This window comes from Sminthopsis crassicaudata, chromosome 1, assembly GCF_048593235.1.
Source record: "Sminthopsis crassicaudata isolate SCR6 chromosome 1, ASM4859323v1, whole genome shotgun sequence".
In the NCBI taxonomy this organism is placed as follows: Eukaryota; Metazoa; Chordata; class Mammalia; order Dasyuromorphia; family Dasyuridae; genus Sminthopsis; species Sminthopsis crassicaudata.
This window is the reverse complement of record NC_133617.1, coordinates 581455154-581471844: the sequence shown is the minus strand read 5'-3', so window position 1 is coordinate 581471844 and position 16691 is coordinate 581455154. Positions and strand designations below refer to the sequence as shown.

Sequence of the window (16691 nt, the reverse complement as noted above, 5' to 3'; positions counted from 1 at the left end):
ATTGAAAACCCCATAGACAGCATTGTGTGCTATGGTCCATGAGATCACAAAGTGCTAAATATGACAAAATGAAACGAGAAAGCTGGTTTCTATAACTATTTTTAAAGGTTGATCTTTCCTAATAGTGATCCAGGAGTAAATGGACATCAATTCTAAACATGTTCATATGAGATTTAAAGAATTGCTTGCCCCACTTCAATTCCCAGCCACCCCTGAAATTTTGCGAAGAACTAATGCCTCCATCCTCTACTCTATCCACATAAGCTAGCAGGAGGAGTGACTAGGGAGGACATAGACCAAGAAACATGAGACATTTATTTATTCAACAGACTTTTATTTTGGACTTAGGACTCTTTATGGAGCATTGGTCTAGGTCATGGGATGAGATGCAAAGTATAGAAAAGATTTTGCCCCTTTCCTGATGCAATTAATAGAGATAAGACTCAAATAATAGATAACTATAAAACTATTATAGGATAAGTACATTGGAGAGGTGCAAAGCAGTTTTCAACAAATAATGCTTTCTGCTACAAGCTGGACAGATTAATGTACATTCTAGAAGTAAAATGAACCTTGCCCCCTCAATAACATACAAAAAAAAAAAAAAAAAAATCAAGGCAGTTTGTTCATTCAGGAAGATAGGTGAGTCTACACATTCCCAGAGGTTGTTTTCCATTATTTCTATTAAATAAGTACCTACAATGTACCAGGCACTTATACCTGTGGTGGGAAACAGCACACACACACACACACACACACACACACACACACACACTCTTATAAGGCACCAAGGTACAGTCAATAGGGAGCTGGTCTCAGAGTCAGGAAGGTTTCTGTGGAAGTCTTGACACATGCTGACTGTGAACCCAGGCAAATTACTCAACTGCTTAGTAATTCTAAGACTAAATTGCAGAGAATACTTTAACCTGCACGGTAGAGAGAATTTTCTTATCTGGGAGTTCCCTACACTATTTAAAATAAGTCTAATATTTACCTCCTAATTTGGAAATGGAGAACTCTAGGGTTTGGGAGGATCAGAAAAGATTCTATGTAGAAGGTGGGTCTAATTTATTGGTTTGGGGGCTTTTGGGGATTAAGTGATTTGCCCAGGGGCACACAACTAGTAAGTAGAGATGGAAGAAACTGAGGCTGAATTTAAACTCAGGTCCCCCTGTTTCCAGAGTCAGTGCTCTCTTCACCTCTATTAGCTACTCCAGGGCCTGAGTTTTGAAGTAAACATGTGTGTGTGAGAATTTAATTATTTAAAAATCAAATTAACTAAATTTTTTTTTACATTTTAAGTTCTGAACTGTCTTTTTTCCTCCCTCCTTACTAAAGAAGTCTTCCATTTGATATAAATTTATAAATATATGTAAGGCCAAATTATTTATACATCTATTTGTTGGAGATAGGTAGTATCTTCCTTAATAGGTCCTTTAGTATATAACTAGGTTGTTCACAATTATTCTTTAAACAATAATATCATTACTATACACAATGTTCTTTTGGTTCTGTTTACTTTACATAACATTATTTCATGGAAGTTTTTCCATGTTTTTCTAAAGTCACTTCTATCACAGTAGTGTTCCAATACAATTCCAACACAATCATATGACATAATTGGTTTAGCCATTCTCCAACTAATGGCATTCCCTTGATTTCTAGTTCTTTGTCACCCAGAGTTGCTATAAATATTTTAGATCATATAGGGTCTTCTTCTTTTTCTTTTTATATAGTTAAAAAATCTAGTACCAGTAACCTCCTTTCTTTAATTTTTTTTTCTCATTAATTCCTTTGATATTCTTGACCTGTTTCTTCCAAATGATTTTTGTTATTTTTTTCTATCTCAGCAAAACTTTTTTTGGTAATTTAATTGGGAAGGCATTTAATAGTAGATTACCTTAAATAGAATTGTCATTTTTATGATATTGGCTCTGCTTCTCATAAACAATATTTCTCCAATTATTTAAATCTGACTTTATCTGTATAAAAAGTGTTTTATAATTATGTTCATGTAGTTTCAGAGGAGTTTATAATGGATCACTGACATAAACAGATATTAAGTGGTACAAAGTTGGAAAATTTCCATACAATTATAAAGAAAAAAAGAATGTACTAAGCTCCTTTTTATATCATTACAATTGTACCTAGAGAGATTATTTTTGGACTTTCCTTGAAAATCAATGCTGTTTGCCTTTTATGTCATCTTTTTCTACCCCTGTATGTCTAGGAAATGCACTTACCTCATTGGGTTCATTTATTTCTTGCCCCTGGGTTATCAACATCTCTACCACATTGGTATGGCCATGCTTTGCTGCTAGATGCAAAGCTGTATTTCCCTCCTAAGATCAGGAAAACAAGAGGTAGAATCCCAAAAAGAAAACAAGTACCTCCAATACTTGAATTATATAAAGATTCTGGATCTTGTAAAAGGTTTGAATTTGATTTCCTAGGGCATTCAAGATATGGTCATTTCCACATACTCTTGCCAATTACTGTTTGTTTGTCTCATTCTTGGATGAAGGTGATATTGACCAGGAAACTGGCCTAAAATTTACAACAGTAAAAGTAGACAAAGAAAGCTTGTTTTGGATAATTCAACCAGAATAAATAAGTTCTGGCTATGTCATTCAACAGTGTCTTCTGTGAGAAGCCTTTCCTGCTCTCCCCAGTTGCTAATGAACTTTTTATTTATGTTGTATATATTTTGTTTATTCTCTCCCTTATTAGAATGTAAATTCATTGTAAGTAGAAATTATTTCATTTTTTGCACTCATATCTGGTAGTACAGGAGATAAAGAACGGGGCTGGGAATCAGGAAGATTTATCTTCTTGAGTTCAAATCTAACCTTAGATATTTAATAGTTATGTGATTGTAGGCAAATCACTTAATTCCATTTGCCCCATTTCCTCATCTATAAAATGAGCTGGAGAGGGAAATGGCATACCACTCTAGTAACTTTGCCAAAAAAGCACAAAACCCACTTGAGGTCATAAAGAATAGCTCAACAATAACATCTGTAGTTACTTGCATATAGTAGATGCTTAATAAATTCTTGTTGGTTGACTAAATTTAGACTTTGCTAAAATTTGAAAATTGCTACCTTACTTTTTTGGCACTTTCCCATTAATTTTTTTTTTTTTTAAATAAAGGCAAAGAGATATGAAAGCATATACAAAGAAATTTTTGGAATTATAGAATCTTAAAAATGACAAGGATATTGGAAGTCCAATCTCACACTCTTTGCAGTAGTCCTCCTTATAGCAGTTCAATAGATATGAGAAAAATAACTCTTTATTAGATTTTAGGGCAAATAGCAATGCTGTGAGAAACAGCAAGTAGGCCAGTTTGGCCTACATTGTACAATGAGGGGGTTACACCACACTGTGCTACCCTTTGGCCCTTAAATAATGTTAAAGGATTGCTCATTGCTGATTGTCACTGCTCTACCCTTATTATACTTTAAAAAGACTCCACCAAAGTTATGGGAAAAAATAAAATTCACCTTATCTTTTTCTGAAGTGAGCAGGTTGAGAATGATGAATTTTTCTATCATTTCAATATGTCCCTTTTCAGCAGCCAAAAGAAATGGCTTTCTTCCTTTCTGAAAAGTAATCACAAATCATGGGTTTTTATTACATCTCTCAGATGCTTTAATAATAATTATTAATTATATGCAGGGCACTGTACTAAGCACTTTACAATTATTTCATTTGATCATCACAATAACCTTGAGAGTAAGTGCTATCTTTTTTTTTTTCTTTTCCCCAATGAGGGGAATTAAGATAGAGACAGTGACTTGCCCAGAATCACACAGTTAATACATGTCTGAAGTCTACCTGATCCTAGGCTCAACACTTAATTACCTGCCTTGTACATATGCATGTCATTCCAGTCAGGTTTGGTAGCAATTGGACCTAAGAAAATCATTTTCCTCAGGAAAAGGTTGAGAAAGATTATTTAAAAAGGTCCACTAGATCTTCAGAATTTCAAGGGAAAATAGAATATAAACTCTTTCTCTTCTTTTGTTGTCTTGTCATTGTCTTTATATTCTCAGCTCCTAGTATGATGGCCTGTTTTAGAAGCCTGATTTAGGCTGGTTTAGAAGCAACATTTCCCAGGGCCTTGCCAGTAAGTTGGGCTGGTTTATCTTAAAATTCTACCCCACATAGGACTAGGCTAGTTTTTTTTCTTAAAAGGGATTGTAATTATATGCCAGGTTTAATTGATTTCAGGAGAAAAGCTTCTTTACCTGAAGAGAGAAGGGTCAGGGCACAAATTGCTGAGACATCTGTTTAGTGGACCTGCAGTTTTAGGGAAACTGGGTTTAACTATATCAATGCTGTATTCTCATTGATTAACCTTGTTCTGTTTTAAGTGTACTTTGCTTTCTATGGCCAAGGAAAAGTCTTTTTGTTTATGGCTAAATGTTTCATGAATTCCTCAGTTTACACCAGTCTTGAACTTGAAATGGCAGATGGACTTGACCGAATCTAGATTATTACATAGGCATTTATTTATTATATGCTTATGGGATTAATGAAAACAATAGGTGGCAATCTCTCTTTGGCTTCTCAGCTTTATTTCTGAGCCAAGTTGTCAGCTTGGCCATCAACTTTATAGGGATCTTCAATGGGCAAAGAGTTGGTTTCTAACACTTGGCTATGGTGGACACTTAGATGTTTATCACTTGATTTTCATGGAGATGGTGGTATACCCACTATTGCTAAAACATGAGGCAAACTAAAGGTTTTCTCTTTCCCCACATCTAAACTGTTGGAAGTAATATGTCAAAATAGCTCAAGATTAGAATGTAATTATATTGTATATAGATACCTAGACACATCTATATTATTTCTCTCAATAGTTCACAAGCTTCTTGAGGACAAGAAAGGTTTCATTTTTGCTTGTGTCCCCAGAGACTAGAAAAGTATCTGGTACATGGTAGATGATTTATGCCGATTGATGTTGAGAGTCAGAAGGCCTGGGTTTGAGTCTTGCTTAGGAGCCAATTATTTTACCTTTCTGGTCCTCAGTTTCTCCATGATGATGTGCTCCTAATGATGGGGGTTGAGGTCCCTTTAAGATTCCTTTCTAATTGCCCAACCCTTGGCTGACCTTGATTCACAAATCCTGGTCAAAGGCACCCTTTGAATATCCGGGCCTAGCCCCCACCCTCAGCTCAGCTTCCCCCAGCCCTCACCTGATATGAGCTAACTGAAAAGCCCGCCGAGAACTTGGAACTGCCCACAATCTTTTGGGTATAAAAGAAGTGAGCCAGAACTCCCTCTTCACAGGAGCCCTCCCAGCCAACACATGGTATCCTTTCAGCCATGTAAGGGTTCCTGCCCGCCAGCGGCCACCTCTGGCCCTGGCGTCTTTCTAACTGAACTTTACTTCCAAATTCCTACAATAAACCTTTTATTTCTCAATCTAGGTTTTCGGGCCTGTAAATTCATTTACAGGAGACACTGCGCCTCATGGGATTATCTTACTATATGCGCCAACAAATGGGGTTCCCCCTTTCCTTTCCCTCATTACTAATTGTGAATGTAGTAGAAAGGTAAATTTAGTGAGCCTGAGAATGAGTTTCTCCCTTGTGATAACAACTCTTACTCCTACCTGCTTTCTTCAAGAGTGACTAATTCCATCAGAAATTAGGATCCTTTTAAACTTTCCACTGGAGATACTGAGTTAAAAGGGAAAAGTAACTGAAACCACAACTTCATACCATTCAGAGCCTCCTTCAAGTTACTTGTTTCACATGTCTTGGTATTAGTCCAAATTCACCTGTTCAACTATGCTTTGGGGAGGCTGTAAAAATATGAGCCAGAAAACTCTTTTGTATACCTTAACCCCAGATACCCTGGGGCTATGTGAGGATAAGAGTTCATCCTACCTTCTGATTTCTCTATTTGGGATGTCATCTTGTATCCAAGTGACAGTATATGCAGAACCATGACTGGCAGTACAGTACTTGAGAAGTGTCAAACATGGGCATTTAGCATCTAATCAGTAATAATTAGTTAAATTATAAAGCTTCCCATATCCTGAAGTTTTTGATCACCTTCATATTCCTCTCCTCATATTCCCCAGCCCTATTACAGTCTCAAGAACAATCTTGGAAATGCTAATCCCATTTCCCAAAATTCCTAGCTATAATTCTAGGTGCTGGAATATCCAATACACTTTAAAAATACACATGAATCTGCTTATTACCATAAAGTAAAATAGAGAACTGAGGAAACTAGCCAGCCAATATTGACCACAAAAAAAAAAAAAAAAAAAAAAAAAAAAAAAAAAAAAGTTTTGCTGAGTATGGATTGATTGGTTTGTTTTTTAAATATAGGATTTTCTGGTCATGGTAATAGCTCCAACTCTCACTTGGGGCCCACTTTGAGACAACCAAGATGACATCAACAAAGCCAATAGAACTTCTGAAATGCTTTTCAAACTCAAGGGATTAAAGAAAGGTTAAAGTTCATTCCTGGGGGTTGGAGAGGATGGGGTCAATTTAAAGAGAAAACATTTACAAATTGGTCTGGCATTCTATAACCACAACCGTAGTAAGAATAGAAAAAAAGCATGTATTATTTAGTAAGAGGTAATGGGAGGAAGGGAGAGGAAGGAAGGAGGAAGAAAGGAGAAAGGAAAGCCTCTTTATAGTAAGTTCTTGAAGCTGCAACTTTGAATTCTACTCTTCATTGTTTTACAGTAGTTAAAGCAAAAAAATGGGGTAATAGGGAAACCCTCAAAAATAAAATACAATAAATATCTACAAAGGAGCAGTTCTAGGAAGTTTTATTTTCCTTTATCAAAAAATGGGAGAAAGATCTAGCATTGTCCTCCTTGCTCTGCTTAAATTCATTTTCAGCAGGGCTTAAACATGGATATCTCTTGGGATCTCTCTTTCATTTGGCCTAAAGGAAAACACTACAGTGGAAGTCAGAAAATCTGTATCCCTGTCTCAACTACATCTATGTAACCTTGGGTAAGGAATCTTACCTCTCCAGGCCTCAGTTCCCTTATCTGGAAAATGAGAACAAGTGATATCTAAAATGCTTTCTAGGATGATAAGGGGTAAAGAGTTCCAAATTTTATTGGGAGCTTTAGATTTAAATAGAGCTGGAAAGTTGGATAGTCCAAACCCTTCTTTTTCAAATAGAGTACCTGAGGCCCAGAGAAATAGTTTGCTATAAATGTGACATTGGGCAAATGATTTAAACTTCCTGGACCTCAATTTTTGTTCATTTTTTAAAAAATCTGTAAAATGAGAGTGGTCCCCACCAATATTAGATCTATCATCTTAAATCCGATTTTTTTTTTCTTTTATTGGATAAATTGCAGAAGGAGGAGAGGACCTGTTCTTTTTTTTCACTTTTTGGTTCAGTGACCTGTTTAGTTTAATTCTATGTGCACTATAGATAAGGGGATTTCATTATATCTGGAAGTCTGAAGGGCTGAGATTTCCTGTTCAAGTCTTTTTTTTTTTTTTTTTTTTTTTTTTCCCTTTTTAAAAATACTTTGCAGATCTGTGAACCATCAGTTGTAGCAACATTTACATAAACATTCCCTGTCATCCTTGAAACCCAAGCCAGTCACTTTCTTCTCACAGGAATTACCTGATTATTTCAAACCCAAGAATTTCTATGGGCTGGATTTGTAGGGAATCCATCCTTCTATCAAACTAAGCTCTCTTCCTACAGTGCCTTATTTTCATTTTGATATCACCAGCTTTCTTCTGCACCAGATTGAAGGATCCAAAATAGAAACAAGAACCATCACAGAAGGAAAAGATAATTAGCTAGAAAAGCAAGCAAGAATTTATGAAGGAGATTCAGGGTGGGAGAATGAGGGTTCTGTGTATATGCTTCATATATATTTATATGTTTGTATGGCTGGGTTCAATAACTGGAAGAAAAATTTAGTCATCTACACCATTCCCATCTTCCTGTACATCTGGAAACCTTAACCTACAGTTAAATGACTTGTCTAGAAGGAACTAGGTGGATATTGAATAGAAAGCCTCATGTTCCTAGAGAAATTGGGCCTCAAACACTTACTAGATGTGTGACCATAGGAAAGTCATTTAATTCTGTTTGCCTCAATTTCTTCATTTGTAAAATGAGCTGTTTGAGAGCGCCAGCCCTGAAGTCAAGAGGACCTGAGTTCAAATCTCATCTCAGACACTTAACACTTCCTAGCTGTGTAACCCTGAGCAAGTCACTTCACCCCAATTGTCTCAACAAAACAAATAAACAAACAAAAAATGAACTGGATGAGGAAATAGCAAATCTTTGACAAGAAAATCCCAAATGATAAGAAAACCCCACAAACAGTTGAACACAACTGAAAAACTTGAAAACATTATAGAGGAAATATATATATAAATATATAGTTGGCAATTTAACCCCATTCCTTTGATTCCAAATCTAGACATGCAAATATATAGATGGGGGGAGGTGGTAGAATGAGAGGGTGTGTATATGTGTTTCAACTTATGAGAAAGATTTCTGAAGTATAATGAAATAACTTTAAAACATGGTCTGATCAAGTATAATAGGACTTTTGGGTCAGCTCTGCCCTTTCTGACTGGGATTAAAGTTTTTTACTTAATTTATGTTGTTTGTATAATTGAAGCTATAGTTACCCCCACTTAACTAAGCTAGCTATTTGATCTTTTCCCCTGGTTTTTCTGGGCTTTAAATTATGTCTATTCCTAAGCTTTAATTTTTTTTTTTAAATCTTCCAAGACGTATACATTATTAAATTTATTCAACTTCTATTCCAATATGATTCCTCAGACTCTAGAGTTCATTTTCCTCTCTAATGGATTTAAGTTCTTAACAATTTCATCTCCATTTACTGGGAAAATCCTCTGCTTAAATCGATTGCTATGTTGACTGTTGACCTCGGTTCCATAAAACAACTCACATTTCTTCTCAGAGATCTTCTTGCTCATTATTTTCCCCCTCCACAAGGCTCCCCTCCTTTAAGACCTCACACATCTTTCCTCTTTGGGGCCAACTGAATCTCCCATTATCTGAATCTGACCCAAGATTGCAAAGTCCTATAAACATTTGCAAATGCTCTGCAATTATAGGAGTATCCCCTCAGGCCCTCCCTTATGTCTTTCCTCAAATATTTTTTGACATTTCTTTTTCTAGAGGCAGAAGATAGTTTGTACATTTATTCAAAATGTCTATATATCATTATACACACATCTAAACATTTGTTTTCTTCTCTGTCCTCCCTCAGGTACAGCAACTAAGAATTACAGAATTGGGAGGGACTTCTGGACTCTCCCATTACTCCTAACCGATATATCCAAACTCTCCAGAAGGAAAAGGTTCCTATTACTGTTAAAGTGCTATCTCCAGTGTTCCAGTTTAATCTCTAGCATGGGGCCCTCCCTCTAGGCAAATACCTTTATCTTTATCTTCCTAGTCCAGGGTAAATATCCTGCCTCCTATTATTTTCTGTTTACCTTAGAATGGGGTGAGGATGAGGGGGTTAAAAGTGACAGGCCTCTTTCTATCTGATTTAGTTTATGAACAAAATGTTCCTGATTTCACAATCCCTTATAAGCTGAGCAAAGGGGAAATACCTACTATAATAAATTATTTGAAGATTGTACTAAAAGCAGCATTTGAGATCCTCAAACCCAGCTCACCGACTTCAGATGCTGACTAACAAAAGCACGAATCCAAGAGAGACAAAATTACAGAGTTATAAACACCAGCCATACTCAGGAAAGTCAATTCACTTATGAGAAGCCAGAGGCTGTGTGTGACACAACAGACCAAGAGCTGGAGGATCTCAGAAAGCATCTAGTCTAACCCATTTATTGTGCAAATAAGGAAACAGAGGCAGGATAAATAACTTGCTTAAAGTCACACTGGGAGTAAGTGATAGTGCTAGGACTGGACCCAGGCAAATGCATCTTATCACTGTTGTTCTATCTTGACATCTTTCCAGACCAGCCTCAATTATTGAAGAGTCTATCAAAGAGGTAAATAAAAAAATCAGCTTTGCTCAAGATCAATCTTTTCAAATTCCCCAGTGGCCAGTAAAGAGGAGACCGTAAGGGGAGCCCCTGATTGTTATAAGAAGAGGCAGGAAAAGTGGATCAGGTTTTTCTGGTCAACAAACCAGTTCTGTATATTAGACTCAGAAGTAAGTTTCCACCAGCTGAACTAATAATATCAGCCCTATGTAATGCTCACCACCTAGACTTCCTTGATATCTGTGAGAACACTGCTAGACTGCAGAGTACAACAATTCATGATCGGTGGCATCCTTAGCCACATGTAACAGCTGTGTTTATTTATTCATATAATGAGATGAGGCTAAATAGAACTACAGAAGAAACAAGAATAATTAATTAAAACACGAAGCTCCTAGACAGTATACCTTTTCTCCTAGCTTTTGCACCCCAAGGGAGTTTCCCTCCAAACTTTCCCCCCTCCTGTCTTCTCCTTTCATGCTCCTCCCCCACCCCCGTTGGTCTTGTGTGCTAGGAGCTCAACCAACAGGGTCTGCTATCCAGTCTTTGTCTCCTACCCTCAGTTGAATTGGTCCTAAAAGTTGATTTGAGGGTACTTCTTATGCTATTTATTATCACTGCAAAAACTAGTTATAACTATAAAGCTAGTTATAGTTTTAGGAGAAGACTAAGGCAAACCTTAAAGTTTAAAATCCTCATCAGTACAATTTTACTTAAATATTGGCCATATTTCTTTATTTAGATATTGTTACCAGAGTATAGGATACAAGGCAGGGAAAGAAAGATCTTGGGGATCACAAACTTGTCCTCCAAGGGGTCCATGGTATAGATATGGTATATCCAGATCATTTTTATATAGATAGATAGATAGATAGATATAAATAAAATATATATATACATAGCTACATATAATTATTATAACATTTAACTACTTAGGCAGTTTAATGTTTATTCATTTTAAAAAATTATCCTGAGAAGAGATTCATAGACTTCACCAGATTGTAAAGGAATCCATGACACAGAAAAGGTTAAGAATCCCTGAGCTATCCTTTCTGTTCTCCCCAGACCTCCTACAATAGACGGCAGACTACAAGATATTGTCACAGACAACACTGTCCTTCCTTAAGCTCCTGCTTCCAGTTCTGGTTTTGTTAAAATGGGCTTAGGCCCATTTATGGCAGTCCAACAGAATCTAGTTGGTCAAAGAGCAGGGTCAAGCCCATGGGAAGCTAATCACATACCTCATCTTGCTGATTTAGGTCTTTCAGATGTAGATCCTGGATAAGATACTCCACAATTTTCACATTATTGTTCAGGGCTGCAAAGTGGAGGATAGTCATTCCATCCTAAAGAAAGCCAAAGTGAGACATTTCTTAGAGATCTGGAGCTTCCAGCACCATTATGGCAAGTGCTTGGTTGACAAGCTTGATCAACTAGGACAAACGTACCTGATTCTTGGCTTTTGGATCAGCTCCAGCTTTCACTAACATGAGCATGATTTCTAAACTCCCAGACCAGGCTGCAAGATGAAGGACGGTCAAGCCATGCTTCCAAAAAAAGTCAGTGAGACCGATATGAGCATTCTTTATTTAATAACATCTGATATATTGCCATTATAGTGCAGGGTATCTGACTAAGGTTAGTATGAATGAAACATTGGATTGCTATTAGTCCAGGCAGTGGGGAAGTACTTATGGGAAAAGCAGAAAGGATTCCTTGCCAAGCTCAAAATATATGCAATCATCATATAAAGATACCAGGCTACCTACAAAATTGTCACAGAAGCTGGACATGTTCCTTATCTCTATGTTGACCTTCTCTGACATTTTTTCCCTTTAATTTCCCCTAAAGGCTGCTGGTCTTTAGTGGTAATTTTAACCAATGCAGATACAATGGAGGGGAATGGACTGAATTGCCTCAAGGATAGGCTTGATATAGGCTAATACTGTACAACTCAGAGACCATCAAGTCTGAAATTAAAGGTAATTATGAGTTCTTAATTGAAAGAGCCAACATGCCTTCATAGATCTAAAAAAAAAAAAAATCTCTAAAAGATCAATGTCCAAAGGAATATCATCTACTGAAAAAGTGTCTTTTGGAGGGCAGTTATATGTCTGGTTCCCCCCTCTCATTTCATGAGGCTATTCTTCCTGTCTATCGATGACACTACCATTCTCCCCAATATTTAGACTTGAAATGATGGGTTTTTAAAATGTTTTTCTTTTGTATTCTTTCTTGTATCTCATTTTCTCCCTTCCTCTTAAGAAAAATTTTATTGAGATTTTTTTTGTTTTATACATCATTGTCATTTCTTGATATATACATATCAAATATATGTATATATATATATAGAACTAGTACTTTAGCTCTTCTCTATCAAGAAGAAGTAATTGCATTTCATCAATTGTTACTTGGGATCAGCATTCAATTATAGAATAAAATAAACATTTCTATAATATAATAAAAAATGAAGTACAGGAAACTGCAAATCAATTGAAGACAATTTGCTATTCCTTTTATATATATAATAAAGTTTTGTAAATTTCTTTTTTCTCCCTAATTTTTTCCTTTTCCATCCCATCCTAGAGATGGCTACCATTAGACACAAATAGATATGTGTGGGTATGTGTGAATATACACATAAAGTATATACTATTATTGTATATTATATATATTTCTATTTATCAGTATTTATAATATAGTATATTATTTATCTCTAGATGTAGATAGGATTTTTCTTCACATGTGCTTTGTTGTTAATTTGGGTATTTGTAGTAGTCAAAATGACTTGTTTACTCAAAGTTGTTCTTAAAACAATATTGCTATTACTGTATACAATGTTTTCTTGGTTTTGTTCATTTCCCTCTTCATTCTATCCACAGAGCCTTTTATAGTATCTGGCGCATAGTGGATGTTTAATAAATAATTATTGCAATTTACATTATTATAATTGTTCCTTCCTTTCCATTTTTAATGAGTCAATTTGTGGTTCAACCATTCAAGGGAATAATTTGGGTCTATACCCAAAGGACTATAAAACTATTCATAACCTTTGATCCAGCAATACCACTATTACATCTGTTTTCCAAAAAGATCAAAGAAAAAGGAAAAGAACCTATATGTACAAAAACTTTTTGAGGCAAAGAATTAGAAACTGAAGGATACCCATCAGTTGTATAATGACTGAATAAATCATTATGATTATGATGGAATTGTTCTATAAAGAAATAGGATGATTTCAGCAAAATCTCAGAAGACTTATATGAACAAAGCAAAGTGAGAATATTACACAAAGTAACTGTAACAATCAACCGTGAAAAATATAACTACTCCCATCAACATAATGATTCAAAATAATTCTGAATGATTTATGATGAAAATGCTATTTGCCCTCAGACAGAGAACTATAAACTTGGAGTGCTGATTGGAATATAATGTTTTCATTCTTTTTATTTTTCTTACCTTTAAAAAAATTATATGGCTAATATGAAAATATGATTTCATATGCATAATGACATCATATTGCTTGCTTTCTCAGTGGGTAAGGAAGGGATGGAAGGGACAGAAGGAATTTGGGATTCAAAACTTTTTAAAAATGAACACAAAAAATGAATAGTTTAGGTCCTCATCACTTTGCCCAAATGACTACCCTAACTTCCTAACTGGTCTCCCTATCTAAAACACAGACACAATTGTCATTTTAATCTTTCTAAAATATATATTTTATCATATCCTTGTGTTAATAATTCTAATTAGCTCCTTGTGATAAAAAGTCCAAAATCTTTTGCCCTAATAGAATCTTCCTAGTTAAATCTAACCATCCAACTGATGTATCACTCACTGGTAGACTCATCTTCCTTTTACATAGATCTGGCTATGTTGTTTCTCCACTCAAAATTCTTCAATGATTTTATACTTTCTACTGAGTAAAATTCAGACTATTAATATTTGGTGTAACTCTCTCTTTTCAGGTTTACATCATATTACTTTTTTTCTTTATGTTTTTGTTCCAAACAAACTGGATTGATTACTTATTCTGACTTTCTTACTTCTGTGCATTTGCTCATGCTGTTCTCAGTGCATTGGTTTATCTCTATCCAATCCTTAATCCTTTCCATCTCTATCTGTTGTAATGCTACCAATCCTTCAAAGCCTCCCAAACACAAATTCTTCAATACAATTTTTCCAAATTGATAACGTTTTTTTCTATCTTTGAATCTCATGTTGTATTTTGCTTACACCTCTCTCGTGTGCCAATCATATTATTTTACATGATAATTATTTATGTCTTATGATCTTATTGTATCTACAAGTCCCATGAAAGCAGAAAATGGTTTTTATCTAATATTTATATGTCTGCTAGTTCTAAGCATAATACTCAAACACACACCTAGAGGGAACTTAGAAAATGGTTGTTGAATTCATTCAATATTCAATTCATTTGAAAAACATATTGACTGATTTCTACTTAAAGACAAATGTGGCATATATATCTCCAAAATTCATGTATGCAAGCCTGCACAAATTAACCAGTAATTGAAATAGAAATCCAAATATCATAACTGACACAGTTTTCATATTCCATTGAGTAACTCTACTTGGGACATTTCAAAGTATATTTTCCTATATTATCCTAAGTAATTTAAAATGCATTCCTCCTTACATCTAATTATTTTCCTAAATTCTATTCTGAATAACAGAAACATGGGAAAAATAATCCAGAAAAGGAAATAAGGTATATTTTCTAACATTATTCTTTTACCATTTTATATGACAACATGATGCTTACTAGATAGATAATACAAAAAAAGTATAAGTTATTTGGACATGAGAGATAGAAATACAAAACAGTTACCTAACAAAGAGAAAATTGGAATATACAAGATAAAGTAAAATGTTATTCAGATAGGCAAAAGAATCAAAAAATAATAGTCCATAGAGTGTTAGAGCTGGGAGGGACCTTTTAAAAAATTCAGTTGACCTTATATGATGAACTTTCTCTGCTAAAATATTTGCATTTTATACAGCATTTTGAACAAACAGTAAAACTTCAGCTATTCAGATGCTTCACAGAATAAGCTGTATATAAAAGTTTCCTGGATAGCTCCTTAGATATCTTGGCTATCTGACTCTGATTAGACATATGAGATGAATTTCTACCCAATCAATAGCTTCCCTTCTTATGATAGCTATATTGATTTTGTTCATTCAAAAACTATACAATTACATATAATCATAAATGATCTGTTTTGTTTTTTTGTGAACAAATATATCCCTTGTTTGGTTAAGAATTCTACTTAACCATACTTGTAGTTTGGTTCCCCCTTCCCCACTTTGTTTCTCTCTTTCTGTGTGTGTGTGTGTGTGTGTGTGTGTGTGTGTGTGTGTGTGTGTGTGTGTGTGTGATATCCTGTCATGTGACCTTTAATATTCTTGGTTGAGTTTCCATATTGAGCTTACTGAGTTAATAATAACTTATTATTATATAGTGTGAATGTTGGTCTAATCCTAATTTCTGCTAAATGGCTTTTGTGCTCACCAAGTAAGTTTACATCCAATTCAATTATATTATCAGGTTTATTGAATACTAAGTTGGTTTTATATATATATATATATATATACGCATACATACACACACATACATACATACATATAGGAAATGAGGCTAAAGGTAAGCTGGAGTCAGTTTTTATTGTATGCCAAACAGAAGAGTCTTCATTTTATCCTGCAGGGAATGGGAGGCCCCTAGAATTTCTTAAGCAAAGAAGTGACTTGGTCAAATTGCTTTGGCATCTATTCACAGAGAATGAACTTCAGAGAAGTCTATAAACAAGAGGCTATAATAATAGTTGAGGTGAGAAGTGACGGGGCTTGGGCCAAGGTACAGTTATGTGAATAGATAAAAGAGATTAATGTGATATGAGAGGCTAAAGATAGAGATATTCATTAGGAAGCTACTGAAGAGCCTAAGTCACATAGGGCTTAGTATTCATATAATTAATTGGCAAAACAAACCATTCATGATGGAAACCTACTCTTATTTTTTACTTAAATTTTTTATACACTCATGGTCCTAAGAGTAATTAGGTTAATGATAAAAGTACTAAAATTGGCAATCTTTATTTGATCAAGAAAATAAAATATGTAGGAAATTGCTCTATATTTTACCTGAGAGAAATTACATTCTGTCTTTGAACTAATGATCTTACTTGCCGAATACTTGCCAGATATAATATTACATTTACAGGAAAACACAATTATGCATTTTGAAAAAGCTCCAAAGAGAGAACAGGTAATGAAAATTTTTCTCTATTATTTATGGAATATAATTGTCTACTCAATACGCCATAGACCAGTCCTGAATTTAAATAACATAGTAGGACTGTATAGATGTTATTAAGACTTGGATCAGCAATTGCAACATTTTCCAAAACCAAAAAAGGAAAGCAGACTATTTATTCTCTTTGAAAGCCATTAGCATAGCCTCCTGGGAACAGGATAATGAAAGCTGAGATAAACAAGAAATGTTTTCTGGGACTATAGAGTCTGCTCCTTGGTTAATGCAGTTATTCACCTCTATATAAATGGAGGTTATGGCCAGTTATTCACCTCCATAATCAATAAGAGGGCATGACCATTATTCAAATGGCAAAAAATAAATATTTCCTTAATATTATTTCAGTG

General features: G+C 34.9%; 1 protein-coding gene and 1 long non-coding RNA gene across 11 annotated transcripts in view; one reads left to right on the top strand and one right to left on the bottom strand.

Moving 5' to 3' along the window:
* LOC141551049 (uncharacterized) overlaps nt 1-16691 on the top strand; it is a 72747-nt gene that overhangs the window by 17184 nt on the left and 38872 nt on the right. The gene's annotated exons all lie outside the window — the stretch shown is intronic.
* ANKDD1B (ankyrin repeat and death domain containing 1B) overlaps nt 1-16691 on the bottom strand; it is an 83410-nt gene that overhangs the window by 42562 nt on the left and 24157 nt on the right. For 9 of the 10 annotated variants that reach the window (XM_074282307.1, XM_074282300.1, XM_074282298.1 and 6 more), the window contains 4 exons: nt 11456-11554; nt 11249-11353; nt 3507-3605; nt 2244-2342 (listed from right to left, as the gene is read on the bottom strand). In XM_074282307.1, the coding sequence (XP_074138408.1) occupies nt 2244-2342; nt 3507-3605; nt 11249-11353; nt 11456-11554 (402 nt within the window). The remainder of the gene's footprint in view (nt 1-2243; nt 2343-3506; nt 3606-11248; nt 11354-11455; nt 11555-16691) is intronic. The other variant, XM_074282305.1, reaches the window with a different exon arrangement.